Source organism: Lepisma saccharinum, chromosome 14 (genome assembly GCF_977018435.1).
Source record: "Lepisma saccharinum chromosome 14, izLepSacc3.1, whole genome shotgun sequence".
Taxonomy (NCBI): domain Eukaryota; kingdom Metazoa; phylum Arthropoda; class Insecta; order Zygentoma; family Lepismatidae; genus Lepisma; species Lepisma saccharinum.
The window spans coordinates 43,406,359-43,423,997 of record NC_139242.1 but is presented as its reverse complement, the minus strand read 5'-3'; the positions used below and the strand labels follow the sequence as shown (position 1 = coordinate 43,423,997).

The 17,639-nt window shown below is 37.7% G+C and overlaps 1 protein-coding gene across 1 annotated transcript; it reads left to right on the top strand.

Moving 5' to 3' along the window:
• Positions 1–3,075: 3,075 nt before the first annotated feature.
• LOC145998503 (putative acyl-CoA-binding protein) lies at positions 3,076–17,128 on the top strand. The gene is made up of 4 exons (XM_083134927.1): positions 3,076–3,183; positions 5,622–5,668; positions 14,672–14,786; positions 16,908–17,128. The coding sequence occupies exons 2-4, from the start codon at positions 5,654–5,656 to the stop codon at positions 17,027–17,029; spliced, it is 252 nt and encodes an 83-aa protein (XP_082991053.1). The 5' UTR covers positions 3,076–3,183; positions 5,622–5,653; the 3' UTR covers positions 17,030–17,128.
• The last annotated feature ends 511 nt before the right edge of the window (positions 17,129–17,639 follow it).

Sequence of the window (17,639 nt, the reverse complement as noted above, 5' to 3'; positions counted from 1 at the left end):
TTCCTATGCCATATTTACGTGGTTTCGGGGTCAGATCCCCACTTCAATTTCTCCTCATCTTGACATTTGAGGGGGGGGAATGAAAACACACATAAATGTGAGACGTTCCATTCCAGGATGAAACCTTTAACACATATAACAAGATAGAAATGTTATACAAAAATTATACAATTGTTCTACAGTTACAGTTCTACAAATTAAAATTAAAAAGTTCTGGATCTGGATTTCGGATCCGCCAGGATCCGGATCTGGCCATCCCTACTATACACCTGCCACGTTTCATGGAAATCGGAGGGGGAGACTTAGACCTCCCTTGTAAGTGTATTAATTAATTACAAATCGCACACACACACACACACACTATATATATATATATATATATATATATATGTGTGTGTGTGTGTGTGTGTGTATGTGTATGTATATTATATATATATATATATATATATATGTTTTGGTTTGGTTTGGTTTGAGTTGGTGTTTTAAGTCCACTTTATGCACAGTAAGGCTAATCGGGACTGGACCTACAGTTTAAAGTGGGATCCGAACCACTTGTGCCTCCACCGGGTATCGAACCCAAGACCACTCGATTACAAGGTAATGACGCTACCACTGCGCCATGGTGGAGGCCCATATATATATATATATATATATATATATATATATATATATATATATATATATATATGTATATTAGCAGGTAACAATATGTTATAAGCACATTCTTACTTTCCAAAGAAGCGCATGTAGGATGGCAAAACGGATCCAGATCCGAAAATTCCGGATCCGGATCCGGATCCGGATTTCGGATCCGCTAGGATCCGGATTTCGCCGTCCCTACTATTACATGTGTATCCGGTGCGTAGATAAACACATAGTCGTCTCAGAGCTTGTATTACTACTAGTTATATCCCTGTATTTTCAATCATTTTTGACACTTGCCTCATAATGCTCTGAATATACGTACATTATATTATATGTTGCTTACCTTTGGAATTTTGAGTTCTTTCATTTCTATTTTGTCTTCCGTTCAGTGTGTCACAGACAAGTAAGGTCTAAATCACCATCCCTGAGACCTTCTGTAAACAAACGGTCTCACCGATTCGATGTATCACTCCGCGTCAGCTGATCCATGACCGCAATCATCTGCTGTTACACTCCTAGTTCGCCGCACCTATTCTTTTTATATAAGAGTCTCTGAATGTGAGAACCCGTTCTCAAAACATCAGACGAATATGCAGCCGCATACATTTGGTCATTCTCTCTTTCATAACCCTTATAACTGCAGACACTGACAAACCACTGCACTGGGATACCAATTTAACCACTTCATTTACTGGTTTCTCAGGATACTACTGACAGAACGTTACATAAATATTGCGTAGAATCTGTTTCTCACCCCTTTTCAAAGGCTGTCCTTGCTGGTGTTTTGAAAACAAGCTCGGAGTAAACGGAGACTTTCCCTCACGCATAGAACTCGGCATGTTATTTTTCTAAGGCTAAGTCAGGCAATATTACTAAGTTGCACTACTTCCTTGCTGTTCACATGATTATTTTTTAGAAAATAACCAATGTTATAAAATATCATTATGTACACAAATCTCTAAGCTCATTGAAAGTTATATTACTACAAAATGTTCACACTTATCTTGCCTTGCCATGTCACCAAGTTATTTTACGAAGTGCACTATATTTGGCGGAACAAAAATCGTTATTAGGATGCTTGTCAAAATTTCCAACCGCAATAAATTTACGAACTTTTTGTCTTGTTTTGATCATCATCAATATATTTATTGGACTTACAGCAATGCATATGGCTGTTTATGCCCATTATATATTTTATTTACATAAGATACAATTTACATAAAATGTACAAACAAATTTCAAATACACTCCTATCTATATCAAACCTTAGAAATATACATTACCATGTTATATCATTTTGTCTAAAAAATGCAAGTAAAATATATTCAAAGAAAGAAGCCAAATTTATGGGAAATGATTACTGGTGCAAAGAGTTAACCATAAAGGTGAAGCAATAAGTAAAAAAAGAAAGAGCATTGGGTTTAAAGTGAGACGTCATTTGCGGCAGCGTATCCCATACTACAAATTTGCCATTGTTTTACCTTACGTAATGAATCCTGTAACAACGCTGGATTTTCGTGTGGATTATTTTACTTCTATGGGTTTGCAATGCTTTCTGCATGCAGGTGGTTTTGTTTACAGAAGGTGTCAGGGTTTGTGATTTGAACTATAGTATCAGAAGAACGAAGTGGATAAAGTAAATTGGAGATGCCAACTTGGTAACTAGATTTGCAAATATTTGACATGTAAGCTGAGACAAAATTCGATATGACGACTTCCACTTGAATTCTATTTTCTTTCTACTATTGTTTCGTATCGTTTGTTTACTTCCTGTTAAGTTACAGAACGTGTTTTCTCGTTTTGTGTTACGGTACATAATGTGGCTGATTGTAGCTATGTCATTTTTCACAGAGTATGTGTGTTCCTGGCAACCCTGGAACGCATCGCTTCACGACGGGATATGACGTTACCAATGCAATCAAATGTTGTGTGTGGTTGCCAGCATTCAGGCGGCAAAATGGTTTGTTTTTTTAACGACTGTAGCGCCGAAACGATGCACCAACGAGAAAAATGTTACTGAGAAAAGTTGTTTGTTTTGATGTCCTCTATACGTTTCCGTGGTCCGTGGGCGCCATTAAAATGACACCCTGTATATAACGTAACATCAATGGTGGTATGTGCTGACGATATTTAATGGTATAAATCATGTGATAAGGCTCTCTCTATTAGTACCGCAATTTCTCGAAGCAAAACTTCTGCTTCCAACGTGGCAGATGTGAGATCATTAAAAACAATAAAAATTAATCTCTGGAATTCCAATTCCTTCGTAACCTAGATGAGTCATCAAACAAGCAGCAATCCGAAGTAATATGACTGGTGTTTGTTTAGTCTCGTTGCTATATCCTTATCATCGCCATTAAGATAAGAAAAAAAATCCACCTAAACCAAAGAAAAAAAATCCGTTATGCAACCAAAATATATCATTGATCCATTTATGCAATAACGTTCTACCTTTATCTAATTGAAAAAAACCGAAGGAGTTGAAGTTTAATCGTTGCACTGCATCTCCAACTCTGATTCTGAGAAGAAGTGACAGAGGTAAGTCTAACACAGACCATTGGGCAGGATTCCTACCAGAAATTTTTGTAATGGAGGACTAGGTCATTGACATAAAAGTTATTAGAAGAAATAATAATAAACTTTTATTTTTATTACTTATTATTATTATGTATGTGAGGAGAGTTTTGTACAAGTAATTAACAAGTAAAGGTTTCTCTTTATATTTTACATTTTATGCAGTCAATATATTGAACTTCCCTCTGTCTCGGGAATCTCTGGAGCAAGAGAAAGGATACAAATTCTCTGCGATAATACTAGAGAGGGCTCGCTCAATGAACGCGTGAGAGGGGAAGTGAGTGCGTGGAAGGGAAAACGCGGCTGCATCTACCAGCTTTTTGCAGCAGCGCGCGTTGCTTTACTCTACCCACTCGCTTTTCCCCTTCTGTCATTATGCGCGGACTTGCTCCACAGACTTCAGACAGAGTGTGCATAGACCTTACTGTTAATTTTTGCACATCTCGTTCAAGAAAAAAAACATTCAACGTAAGGGGCGATACAGAAACAGTATTTAAATATGCTGATTTTTAATAGGATAACTGTCGTAGATTTTGAATATATTTTATATTAGAATAAACCTTTATTTCCTCTTTAGTGAACATTTTACTAAGATTCGGCATCTGTACGGATTTTAATGTGATTTCATTCGTGTACTAAATACGAACAAGATTGTTAACAAAGGCACCAGATTCATCCTTGTACAGTTCCCGTCCTAAGTGGTCTGTCGTCTGCCATCACGTGAGTGCTTCCATCCACTCAGAAAGGCGCTGGAAACATCGCGTGTTTTATTCTCTGCCAGCCAGAGCTCGCAATTTATGTTGAGAAGAGAATTTGAACATTTCATTGCCACATTCACACTCGAGGAGAGAGTAAGGCTGCCGACAGTGGCGTGCCCAAGGGGGGTTGAGGTCATAACCCCCCCTTTGCCCCAGTATTCCTAAAAAAAAAAGGACAGGAAAAGATGGCAAAATAGGGGAGTGACAACTACGTATAGCTAGCTATAAGAAAGGTATACGTAATATCAGCTTTAGGAAAATCCGGGTCACGACACTGGCAGTCAACACATAGGGAGCAAGTATTTCAGATGGCGAGGGGAAAGGAATGGGCACATATCGAGAAATCAACGATATTGACAAGAAACAGAATAAATGACGTAATAATAATATGATAGCATCTTGCCTCTGCAGTAATGAATAGTGTAGAAATAGAACTGCACTGGTCTGATCTCGGACCAAAAATCCCAGTTGCTATGGTAAGTAGCAGTAGCGCCAATTTCAAATAAATATTGGAGGACTCAAGATTGATATAAACTAAATTTTACATATACAAAAATAGGTCCTTGTGAGGAATTTTGGGGGAGGGGGTAGACAGTATCTTGCTCTGAAAGATGGCGTCTATGGAAAGGTGACATTTGCACAAATACATACTGTCCTGTGCGCTGCTTACGTACGTACACCATTTGGCCAAAATAAAAGTATGCATTGTTTGAATGGTGTTGATTTTTTATTGGTCAGAAAGGCTTGTTTGACCGACGCTCGACAACAAACAAAATCCCCTTTGTTAATAAACGATTCCTTCCAGTGGCAACGATTAGGGGGGGCAGTTGACCCCCAGTTTTCGCCACTTCTGCCCCCGCACTATTCTAAATCTTATCTACAAAGGGAAATAAACTTTGCCCCCATAGTTTTGGCACCTTGCCCCCCGGTTTTGTGACCCAATCGCCGCCACTGATTCCTTCTATTACAATGAAAATATTGTTTCATTATAATTAATATTAAGTTTCATGGGACAATTTTTCTCGAAAGAGTTGCCCTGAAACTTTAGTCGCATTTGTCAAACAACATCATTAGAAAAATTCAAAACTTATAAATATTGCAAATTTATCAATGCCTAGAAAAAAGGTTTCCTAATGCCTGTGGCACGAAACCAACCGCCCTAGTGGGACTCCCGCATCGAGGGGTGCGCTGGGGTGGGGGTGCTTGTGGCTGCCAGTCTAAATACGTAGAAACATGATACACGTGTCCTTTTCTTAACACTTAGCTTCACGTGGTTTTAAAGTGTCATGTATTCTCACCACTTTCTAAAATCTATTGGCTCCGCCTTTAACAAACTCGAGAAGATTGCAATGGGGCAAATGACTATATGCTCAGCAGTATCTGAAGTACTTGAACCAATTTCCTGCTGCTGTTCTTTTATCAGGAGTTGCAACGGTACTCGAATTTCAAATATAAGATAAGCTGTGATGAAATCAATGCAAACAGTATTGCTTTTATGGCTAACGTATGTGTTTGCTTCTATAAAATTGGGCCAATTGCGTATGCCAGTCTTATCAATCCAATTTCATCTCTCTCTCTTTTTAATATTATGTGTATCTCTGTAAGTACTTCTAAGGCGATTAATTAAAAATCACCCTCTTCCAGGTGTTACCAGGTAAACTTGAAGCCAAGAAGCAATGTCGCTGGACGAGGTAATATTTCATTATTAATAGTAACAATATCCATTCTAGTCTTCATTCCTCATCTACTCTTTAAACAAAAAAGTATGCTTTTTTCTTTTTTCTTAAACCGCATTATTTTCAAGATCTGGTTACAGAGTGACCACAAACAAAAGAACCTTCCCCTCCACCCGTTCAACTCGGGCAGCATGCTCCACCCCTCTACGCGGAAGTACGATGCACAGGTGTCGCGGGTCTGCGCAGGTTCTTTTGCGTGTGGTTCCACTATAGACACGTCAATATGAAGTGCTGTTTCTACACTTAGTGTCACCGAGGTAAGAATAAGTTTGGCGCGTATAGTTGTACCATAATCAAATTAACCGTGCTTGTTGTGACATTTTGTGCTTCGATTTATCTTTTCATCGTCTCAATGTAATTATTTCTTGTTCCTAAACTTAGTTTTCTCCCTCATTATTTCAATGCACACTTCAGAATGGAGATGATATCGAGCTGCTTCGAATCGAAAATATTAGCTTGGAGGATGTTTGGACGAGGCTTGGGGTTAGCCGGGAACTACTCTTATGGTTTAACACGGTGATAATGAGGGAAATGCTTTGCGAAAAGTTTGTTAGCTGGGGAGAATACCATCCCTCCGCAAATCCCCTGTCTTCGAGCACTGCTAACGAGACAAGGAGAGACTTGGTAGTTTCTCGGTCTGGTCTCGAGTAGTAAATGCCTGTTACGTGCCCGCATGAGTGGAACATACTGCGAACGATTGAAATATCGAATCATAGATGGCAGCACGCGGAACAAATATTAGGATCGCAGATTAAAGCAACAATGTGCACGGGAATTCAATGAAAGTGTTTAGGAATGCTGAAACACCTAAACTTATGAACTTAGCTTAATAATGGAGAAGGATAAAGGCGAAAGAAAGAAATGATCGCCATGCATAGCCTATGTGATTATATGCAGAGATTAATGTAGTCAGAAAATGAATACCATTTTATATCTCTATCGTTCTAGCAGGAACGAGTTTTCTGCTAAACATTTTGGGTTGTTTCCCCGGTGTGGCACCAAATTTGTGACAGCCCGCAAGCACTTTCCTGTAGTTGCATATATTGCAGACCCAGATAAAGCTCAAACGTGGGACTGGCGGTGCCCCTTGATTAACCCATTTCTCTGCTTGTATCAGGCGGTGGCGCAACAAGGCAGCGACCCGAATTACTATTATATTACATTCGAGACATTAGCCAAAAGAAGAAGAGGCTGGCAATCCAATGAAGAAAGTTGGATAGATGAAGGAATTTGTATATAGAAGTTTGTAAATAAGAAACATATCCATTAGAAGAATAAGTATATATATGTGAAAAAGCCTACGAGTCCATAGAGAAGAAGAAGCCTGTGGAATCTCATGTACTAAAGAATATATATATATATATATATATATATATATATATATATATATATATAATCAATACTTTATTTCCTTTCTATCTTAGATCTTCTTATTTTCATCTTTCCCTCTTCTTCTCCATCTAATACCTTAATGCCACCACCCAATTCTTCATCATCTTCCGTCTGGATCTGCCATTCCTCTTCCTTAATCTCCTTAACTTCCTCTTCGACTATGGCATTTATGGCCAACCTAATCACCTCCTCGGGTTCTTGTTTCGTATTGATGGGTGTCTACTCAATGCATCGGCGATCTTGTTCTCCATTTATATCGAAGATTTCGAAACTGTATTGTTGTAAGAGGATCGCCCATCTCGTTAGTCTTGCATTCAATTGTCTGGCCGACTTTAGCCATACCAGACTCTTGTGGTCACACAAAACTTTAAATCTTCTACCCTTTAGATAGGCTGAGAACTTCTCGATTCCAAATATTATTGCTAGGCACTCCAACTCACTAATCGTATACGCCCTTTCAAAATTCTTCAAGCTTCTGCTGGCATATTGGATGAATAGATATGCCCCCAATCCAACGGCAGATGCATCGGTACATAAGAAAAATGGTTCCTTAAAATTGAGTTGACTTATCGCTGGTACTCTTATCAGGTCTTGCTTGAGTCTTTCAAAAGCTCCCTCTTCGTCTTCTTCCCATTTCCACTTCACATGTTTTCGCAGTAGGTCGTACAATGGTTTTGCTTTACTCGAGAAATTATGGATGAATTTGGCCCGCCAGTTACATACTCCAAGGAATCTTTGAAGCTGCTTTCTAGTGATAGGTCTTGGAAAATTCTTTATGGCATCATTCTTGTCTTGGCTCATCTTTATCTCGCCACCAGACACTATATGCCCTAAAAATTTGATTTCTCCTTTCGCAAATGAGCACTTTCCCAATTTAACTGTTAACCCGGCTTCTGCCAGTTTACTCGGTGCCCAATTTATCTTCGCTATATGTGTTTCCAAGTCCTTTGTGTGGATACACATATCATCTACGTATATAGCAAGCCAATCCCTCGTCTCTAGGCTGAATATTCTGTTTAGACCAGTCATAAAAGCCGTATTCAATTCAATCCGTATGGTAGTCTTTTGAATTGGAATAGCCTAGACCCGTATCTGAAAGTGGTGTCTTTCCTTGATTCTCTATTTCAACCTGGAAAGATCCTAAAGTCAGATCGAACGACGTGAAGTATCTACTTCCAGCGAATGTATGTAGCAGCTCATTTATTCTTTCCACTTGTGTTCTCGGAAGTAAGACATGTTTGTTCAATTCCCTTACATCTAATACGGGTCTTACACCTCCATCAGGTTTATCTACCACGTGCATTGGGTTAACATGTACGCTGTTGGAATTCTCTATTATTCCCCAGTTTAACCATTTCTGTAACTCTTTCTCGACTGCTTTTCTTCTTGCAAAAGGTATCGGATATTGCCTGGATACTATAGGCTTCTCCGTATCCACTTCAATCTTATAGATGTACACATCTGTTACTCCTGGCCGCTGGCTGAATATCTCCATATGTTTCATTAATGTTGATTTCAGTTCTTCTCTTTCTTTTTCCGAGATCCTTTGGCACTCGTATACCTTTGCTTGTATCTCCTCGACTGATGCCTTGTACTCATGGTCATCCATTTCGACCTCATTTTTCTTTATTTCACACGTAACATTTCCAACTTCAGCTACGTCGTCGTAATAATGTTTATCGCACACTGCATCACTCTTCTTATATACAAGACTGTTTCCTAATGCACAATTTATCTTCTGATCCTTTTTCTTCGTCTTCCATAGGGATATCGATTCTCATATTCTCTATTGATTCTAAGGTCAGCCTTTTTTCTTTTATATGTATGTGCCCATCAAAATTTTCCAGAAAAGGTACTCCTAGTATAATGTCACATCTAAGACCTTTCACAACAAGAAACTTTGCTTCGAAATTTGCTCCTCTAATGTTCATCATTACGCGTACTGTGCCCTAAATTTTGTACTCTTCCTTACACGCTGCCATTACTAATCTGACTTTATCTCTTTCAGAGGCGTCTAGTTTTGCTTGATGATATTTGTCTTTAATCCTCTTCCAGCAGTCATAACTCATAACTACGACACTCCCGCAATCGATCAAACATTTAACTCTTAATTCTATTATTTTTGCTTCTACATAGAACGTTCTTCCGGGTTTCAGGTTTTCTAAACTAGGCTCTCCAATTAAGTATAACTCCAGAATTTCATTTTCTTTCGCATGATGTTCTCCCTTTATGTTTCCTTCACTTTCTTCTGCTCTCACACCTGGGAGTTGCTGCAAGAGCTCTACCTGTTTAACCTCGCTGCAGGTTCAACGTTTCTTAGCTCTTTGTTTGCCTGCTGCCATTCTCCATTCCTTCTTTCATTATACATTTGATTTCTTACTAACTCCACTGTTCTCTATGCTTTTAATTAATTTCTCCATTTCTTCTTTCATTGACCTCGTCATAACTATTTCCTCTATATTGCCTTTCTTCCTGTTCCATCCTCTGTTCCGGATTTACATCTTGTGTATTTTGTCGGTACTTGACTCTTCCTCTATATATTACCTCCCCAAGATACCACGTTTCTTCTACCATAATTCCTGTTATCTTCCTGCCAATAGTTTCTTCTTCTGCCATTTTCATTATCTTCGGTGAATCTTCTTCCTCTTCCTTGATATGTATTTCTGACTCCTACGTTCCTAATTCCAAATTCTTGCTTTCGGAACTTCGGTTCTGGCCGATGTTCCTCTTCGGAATGTTGCCTTTTCGGATAGGGCCTTCCGTCTCTTTCCACCTTTTTTATCTTCACTACCGCAACAGCTCTTTGTATTCGAAACGGTAGTATCTGGATTACTAGTCTGACCAGCTCTTCCTCATTCCATTGCTCGTTCAAATTTCTTAAGCTTCTCATTTTTCCCCATGTATGTGCTTCTAAACTTTCTACCTTCGACCAATCCACGTACTTCCTTTTTAGTGTTTCCAGCTGCCTTTCTTTAATCTCCTTGCTGCAATATTAATCCAAAAACTTCTTACTAAAATCTTTAAATGTCCAAAACTTATGTTGGTTAAGCTGATACCAGCCTGCAGCTGACTGCTCAAAGCATCCTTCGATAAGATCAAGTATCATGTGTTCTGGTATCCTCATTAGCTTTACATTCGTCGTTAGTTCTTTCAGAAACTTACGTGGACATTTGTCAGAGATATTACCTTTAAACTTAGGTAAATGTTGCAGATCGTTTGGTCGTGGTATCCTTGTTCTGTATTTTCCCATCTCTGGATAACTTCTATCTACAGTGTCTAACAATCTTCCATTGTCGCTTTCCTCTTCACTACTCTTCCATTTCCATTTCTTCCATTGGTAATATCTTCTATGTTTCTCTTCTTCTTCTGTTGTTGACTCGTCACTACTGCTCTCCTTTTTTATTTTCCTCCTCTTGTATTCTTCGTTTCTCTCGTTTCCTTCTTGATAATAACCTATTGCCTTATCTTGGATTCTCATATCACCTAACCTCTTCTCCGTTTCTTCTACTCTAGGAATTATTATTTTCCACTGTAATTTATTCTCTTCCTTTCCTTTGTCTATCTTCTTTTCTATGCTTTGCATCTTCTTGTTACTCCTTTTATAACTCTCCCCTGACTTCTTGAACATCTTGGATCCTCATTTCTCTCAATCTCATGGTTTCCTTTATTATCATGTCTCCTGTCACGATCTTCATTTCTTCTATTTTATTTTCTACCTCATCTATTTTGGAGATGTTAATTTCTATCTGTGCTTTATTTTCCAAACCTTTCCTTTCCATTTCTGCTGGCATTCTTCTATTCTTCCTTCAACTGCTTTTTTGTTCGCAAATCTGCGCCACTGCTTCTATTTTTCTTCTAACCTTATATTATTTTATATCATTTATCCTAGTTTTCTATGGTTTCCTTTCGACCTTCAAATTCTCAATGATATCTCAGATTTGAGCTTTCTTCGAGCCCCACGTTGGGGTCATATATTAATGTCACATTCCGGAGAAGGTGCCACCAGTCCGGCTTAGGCCAAGGTAAAGCATGAGACACTCAGGGCTACCAAAACTAAATGATAACTTATTTGAGGAAAAAACTAAAGGAAACAACTTGTTTAACGTACTACAGAAGGTACAATGCACCGTATATTCTTAATTTTTCAGGCTACATTCAATTTATATACATGATTGCAAATGAAGCTGTCTGTTTGTTTATTTATCACATATATATTTCTTGTAAGTATAGGGAATGTATCTACTGGAAGGCTTCTTCATCGCTATGGAGATGTAAAGGACTTTTTCATCTTCTTGACATCTGGTTATCGATAGGTGAAGACTACTTCCTCTTATATATATGTATTTCTTCATATTGGAAATTCACAGGCTTCTTCTTCTATTCGCTAATAGACTTCTTCTTCTATGTACTGATGAACTTCCATTGGGCTTTTTCCTCTATTGGCTAATAGACTTCTTCTTCTATGTACTAATGAACTTCTATTGGGCTTTTTCTTCTATTAGCTAATAGACTTCTTCTTCTATGTACTAATGAACTTCTATTAGGCTTCTTCTTCTATTGGCCTAATAGACTTCTTCTTCTATGTACTAATGAACTTCTATTAGGCTTCTTCTTCTATGTACGAATGGGCTTCTATTAGACTTCTACTATTCGCTAATCGACTTCTTCTTCTATGTACTAATAAACTTCTATTAGGCTTTTTCTTCTAAATATGTATGTATATTTATATATATGAGATTCCACAGGCTTCTTCTCTCTATGGACTCGTAGGCTTTTACATATATATACTTATTCTTCTAATGGATATATTTCTTATTTACAAACTTCTATATACAAATTCCTTCATCTATCCAACTTTCTTCATTGGATTGCCAGCCTCTTCTTCTTTTGGCTAATGTCTCGAATGTAATATAATAGTAATTCGGGTCGCTGCCTTGTTGCGCCACCGCCTAATACAAGCAGAGAAAGGGGTTAATCAAGGGGCACCGCCAGTCCCACGTTCGAGCTTTATCTGGGTCTGCAATATATGCAACTACAGGAAAGTGCTTGGGGGCTGTCACAAAGTTGGTGCCACACCGGGGAAACAACCCAAAATGTTTAGCAGAAAAACTCGTTCCTGCTAGAATGATAGAGATATAAAATCATAATCACTTTCTGACTTCATTAATCTCTGCATATAATCACATAGGCTATACATGGCGATCATTTCTTTCTTTCGCCTTTATCCTTCTCCATTATCAACCTAAGTTCATAAGTTTAGGTAAACACAATTAGTTTCAGCATTCCTAAACACTTTCATTCAATTCCCATGCACATTGTTGCTTTAATCTGCGATCCTAATATTTCTTCCGTGTGCTGCCATCTATGATTCGATATTTCAATCGTTCGCAGTATGTTCCACTCATGTGGGGATATAACATGCCTGTCTTGTTCTTGGTTTAAAGTTTGCTCACTTTATGCACAGATAGACTAATCGGGACTGGACCTGCAGGTTAAATTGGGATCGGACCTGCTATGTGCCTCCACCGGGTATGGAAACCGGTAACCTAGATTACTATGCCATCGGGGAGGCTCTTGTTCTCAGTCTCGACCAGAATTATAAACTTCCGTTTCGTTCTCGTCTCGATTGATTAATTTATTTTGTTTCACTTTTGAATAATCGCGAACATGAGAACGAGTGATGAAATGATGGAGCAGCACTCACAAATAACACCTATGCCCAAGCCGAGTTTCAAACTGGGAACCACTGGCGGCGTAGCGCACTGTGCTAACCACTCCAGCACAGAAGTTGGACATTCTCGTCTCGACAATTATAGTATAAACATACACAGCGTGTCAATGATTAAAATTTTCACAGCGTATAGAGGGCATTAAGGATTGGATTGGATTGATTTGGTGTTTTAAGTCCAATTTATGCACAGTAAGGCTAATCGGAACTGGACCAACATTTTAAAGTGGAATACGAACCACTATGTGCCTCCACCGGGAATCGAACCCGGGACCCCTTGATTACAAGGCACGACACTACCACTGCTCCATCAGAGGGTTTTAAGGCTTTTAACGTTTCTTAATAACGTTTTTCTATTTGTCCCTTCGTTTCGACGCTAGGAGCCCTCGATAAACGGAATTTTATTTTCAATACATATATGCTACCACACATCACAGACTAACAAGTGCCATTACTGAATTGACTGTAAACTTGCAACGAAAAATACATTTCTCTCTCTCTTTCCCCTGTTTTATAGCTCCCCATTCTCTCCTTTTTATCTCATTTCTTTCTCTCTCTCATTTTCAATCTTTTCTCTTTCTTTCTGTTTTCTCGCTCCCCATTCTTTATTTTCTATCTCATTTCTCTCTCTCTCTCTCCTCCATCCTCCCTTCTCAATCTTCATATTCCATCTCTCTCACCCCTTTCTTATCTTCTCTCTCTCTCTCCTCCATCCTCCATTCTCAATCTTCATATTCCATCTCTCATGCCCTTTCTTATCTTCTCTCTCTTTCTCCTCCATCCTCCATTCTCAATCTTCATATTCCATCACTTTCAACCCCTTTCATATCTTCTCTCTCTCGGATTCTCCCTCTCTCTAATCTCTTGCAAGAGACACTTTGAAGGGTTTTGGAATTTGATTTTTTTTCACGTCTTACTAGCCGACTTGAATGTTAGCAGAAAGTTATTACAAGCATTTTCCTGTTTTAGCAACGATCTCCTGATAAAGGACAAATGGTTTATGTTGGTTTCTATAAATATCATCTTGCATAACAAAATCCTCTCGACACAATATGGTGCTTGAAATTTATCTCTACTTAAAACAGCACAGTTACAGAAAAAATGCATATCACAAGGTGAGATGATCAGGTTATGATTAGGTGAGTGCAGTATACAGTGGAAAGTTACATGACTGCAACAGCCAATCCACATCACTGGTATTGAATCTGCTTCTATCGCAGTCATGATCATCATTCTGGCAATGTCACTTGGCTGTTCACCGCAGAATTTCACTCTTTCTCTCGCTCTTTCTGGCTGCACTGTCATCATATGATGATTGATTGATTTGGATTATTTTTACTTCGCTTTTCTTCCACTTTTGGCTAATCATGAAGATGAGGATGAGTGATGATATGATGAAGGGACACTCACAAAGAACACCAATGCATAGGCCAGGATTCGGACTTGGGACCCCTGCCGTTGTAGCGCAGTGGACTAACATCTTCGCCACAGAGGTTTGGTCATCGTATGTGCAGACATTTATAGTTGCGGTTACTTCATCTAGTAACCAAACTCTGTTGTCTGAAAATCGTCTTTAGAATTAGCTAATTTAGCATCCCTCTTAAAAACCTGGTACTCGGGTCACCCTTGGGTTTCTTCCTTTTGAAATACTTATTTACAACTCTAACACGAAAGTGGGAGTAATTATAATAAACTCTTTTTGTTATTATAACAAAATAAGTTCTACACACTTACAAACTAAGATATTATGTCTTTAATATATATTATAATGTATAGGATATAAAGTATTGCATAAATGCTAAGTGATTATCTTGTAATGCTGTATCTGTTCATTTCAGAGGTTTCGTGAAATCGCTGATAAGCTGAAGGCAAAGAAGCCATTATCAGCCAAGTCTCACATCGAAGAAATATACGGACTCTACAAGCAGGCCACTGTTGGAGACATTAACATAGGTAACAATCTATAGACAGTCATGTCATGTGCAATAAATACTAGTTGTTTTATGATCAGGTGTGTGTACATGGGTAATAAAGAGCTCCATTTTTGATCCAGCTTTCCTTTCAAAATCATATAGGCCTAATGCCTCCTTCTAATCGAGGTGTCTGGGGTTCGATTCCCGGTGGAGGCACATTGCACAGTGGTTCAGATCCCACTTTAAACTGTAGGTCTAATCCCAATTAGCCCATCTGTGCATAAAGTGGACTTAAAACAACAATTCAAATTCATATAGCCCTAAGTGAAAATATAAACCGAAACAAAAGTGAAGTACTAATTCTCCCTTCGGATCATAACCCCTTTGATGAAATTTCTGAACATTCCACTGGTTATAATGGGGAAAGAAATATAACTTGAGCTCGGATTTCTAAAAGCACTAAATACTGCTCCTGAATAGGAAGGCAAAAAGTCACTAAAGATTTTTAAAAACTACAAACATTAAATAGGCGAGAACTAAGAACTTGAACAAACAAACAAACAAAAAATGAAATGTGTTTGAAAATGTAAAATAATTTCTGGAAATGCAATCCGAACACTTTTGTGCACTATCTTGAACACCTTTGGATACCTTACAATGAATGAACAATGTGTTTGAAAATGATCATAAATTGCTTTATGATCAAAATTTGATTATATTTTTTTAATACAACACTACTAATCTCCTATGGGCAAATAAGTTGTTTGGTTTGGAATTAAGCAAGCTCAGTCAAGATAATGGTCAAGGTGGGATTCAAAAGGTTATTCCTCTACACTAATGTGAAAATGCCACCCATCCCACAGTTCTCTCTTTAAGGGTGCTGATTTTGATCTACAACAGTGGTAAAAGAAGGGCATCTTAACCGTTTTTACCTATATTTGATGCCAAAATGCACCTTACATTAATCAAATAATAATGCATTTGTTTATTTTTAAAAGTAACTCAGTTACAGTTACTTGGCTCAAAAAATGACTGGGTTGCAGTTTCAGCTACTCATTTTAAAAAGCAACTCAGTTATAGTTACTAGCACTTGAAAAATAGCTATGTGTTACTTTTACAATTACTTTCTGCTGGAAATTTTTTTCACACAAATTACACACAATCAATAATCATTAATTGTAAAAAATCAATATATGAAGATTTACGTGTGTTTGATTTAAGTTTCTGGTATATAATATTCATACATTTACATTATTACAGTAAATAAATGAGATGGAACAAGGAGTCAAATTTACTATCATGTTCTAAATGAATGCAGTGCTCCAGCCAAAACATTGAAGCCTTAGCATGAAATCAGAAATAACAAATTGCAATAAAGCATGGATGTTGTAAATTTAGCATGCAACAAAGACTAGCTTTCTCGCCTTAGGCGATTAAACAAGAAATCACTTCACCTTAGTATCCAGAAATGGCACGTTGTTGGAAACAGAATTGCCAAATTTATATCTTCCCCCAAGTTTTAAATTTTCAAGTTAACAAATTAAAGTAACTGATGATAACATTACTTCTACTGTAAAAAAGTAATTATGTTGCACTTACAGCTACTTACTTTTCAAAGTAGCTAGTTACAGTTAGAATTTATTCAAAAAAGTAACTGTACTTGTAATGCACATGTAACTAGTTACTTCCAAACAATGTCAAATAATTTTGCTACAATCTCGCGTCACTGTTACAATTTGGGCAATTATTTCTCTTTTGGGTTATTACTTTATGCTGACTTCCACTCAATAGTTCCTGTTAACCACTTTGTTTCACATAATAGTTTATGAAATTTGTTGATGAAACTTTCACTCAGAATAACATTTTGCCTGCCTTTTGCCTAGTTGAGTTCTGATGACACATTCAAAGTATTTGCATGGCCAGGATAAGTACAGACGTCTTATTTTCAGTTTTTTTAAAATAAAATCTTTCTTGTATCTTTGCCGAAATAATATTTGTGTAGATTTTCTGGTAAGTGAAATAAAAGAAAACTGTTCAAAGAAACAAACAAAACAAAACAAAAAGCAAAAGCATGTGTCCAGATAACATCACAGTGGGGAAATACGGAAATTGTAATGTGCTGAATTACTTACTCCCTACATTGTTGTATTCTCTCTTTCAGATAAACCTGTAACAAATGACAAGGACGGCAAACAGAAATTTGAAGCCTGGTCTAAGAAGAAAGGAATGACACAAGATCAGGCAAAGGAGGCCTACATCGCCCTTGTAACAAAGTTGCTCTAGTAGAGTGCAACTAAGATTGTTTATGTGCATTTCCTTATCTTCTCTTCAATATTTTTTTTGTCAGATGTAAAATCGAATAAAGTGATTACACATACTATGTTTTTTTTGTGTGTATTTTAAAACAGACTTCACCAAAATGCACACATAGCCTACAGTATTTCAGAATGAGAGCCATTCCAAATTCCACTCCCATTCTCACTGTTGACGCTTCTGGGTTTGAATCCCTGCATGGCAATATTTTTATCTTATTGTATTTGTGTGTGTGTGCGGGGGGGGTGTCCCTTCAACAATTTCATCAAGGTTGTTACAAGTATACAGGTTGGGTGGTTGGACTGCTTTCTTTTGACAACCTAACGACAGTAGGAGATGAATTTACCTATGTAATGAACTCAAAATCTATGTGCTAATGTTACACACAGAACTGAATACACAAAATCAAGAAACCAATGGTCATTTCCAGATGTCAAGTGCTTTCTTCTTCATAAACGATAAATTCATTTACAGTTTCTGGCTTCAGATAAATTGAGAATACTAACAGGTACTTATTATAGTACATAACATGAAATAAAAACTATTGCCAGTTGTTTAAAATGAGCAATTTTCAACTTCT

What these genes read in the sequence shown, in the direction of transcription:
- LOC145998503 (XM_083134927.1), top strand. An exon ending in TGTTGGAGACATTAACATAG is followed by an intron (nt 14,787 to 16,907) that starts GTAACAATCTAT and finishes TCTCTCTTTCAG; the next exon opens with ATAAACCTGTAACAAATGAC.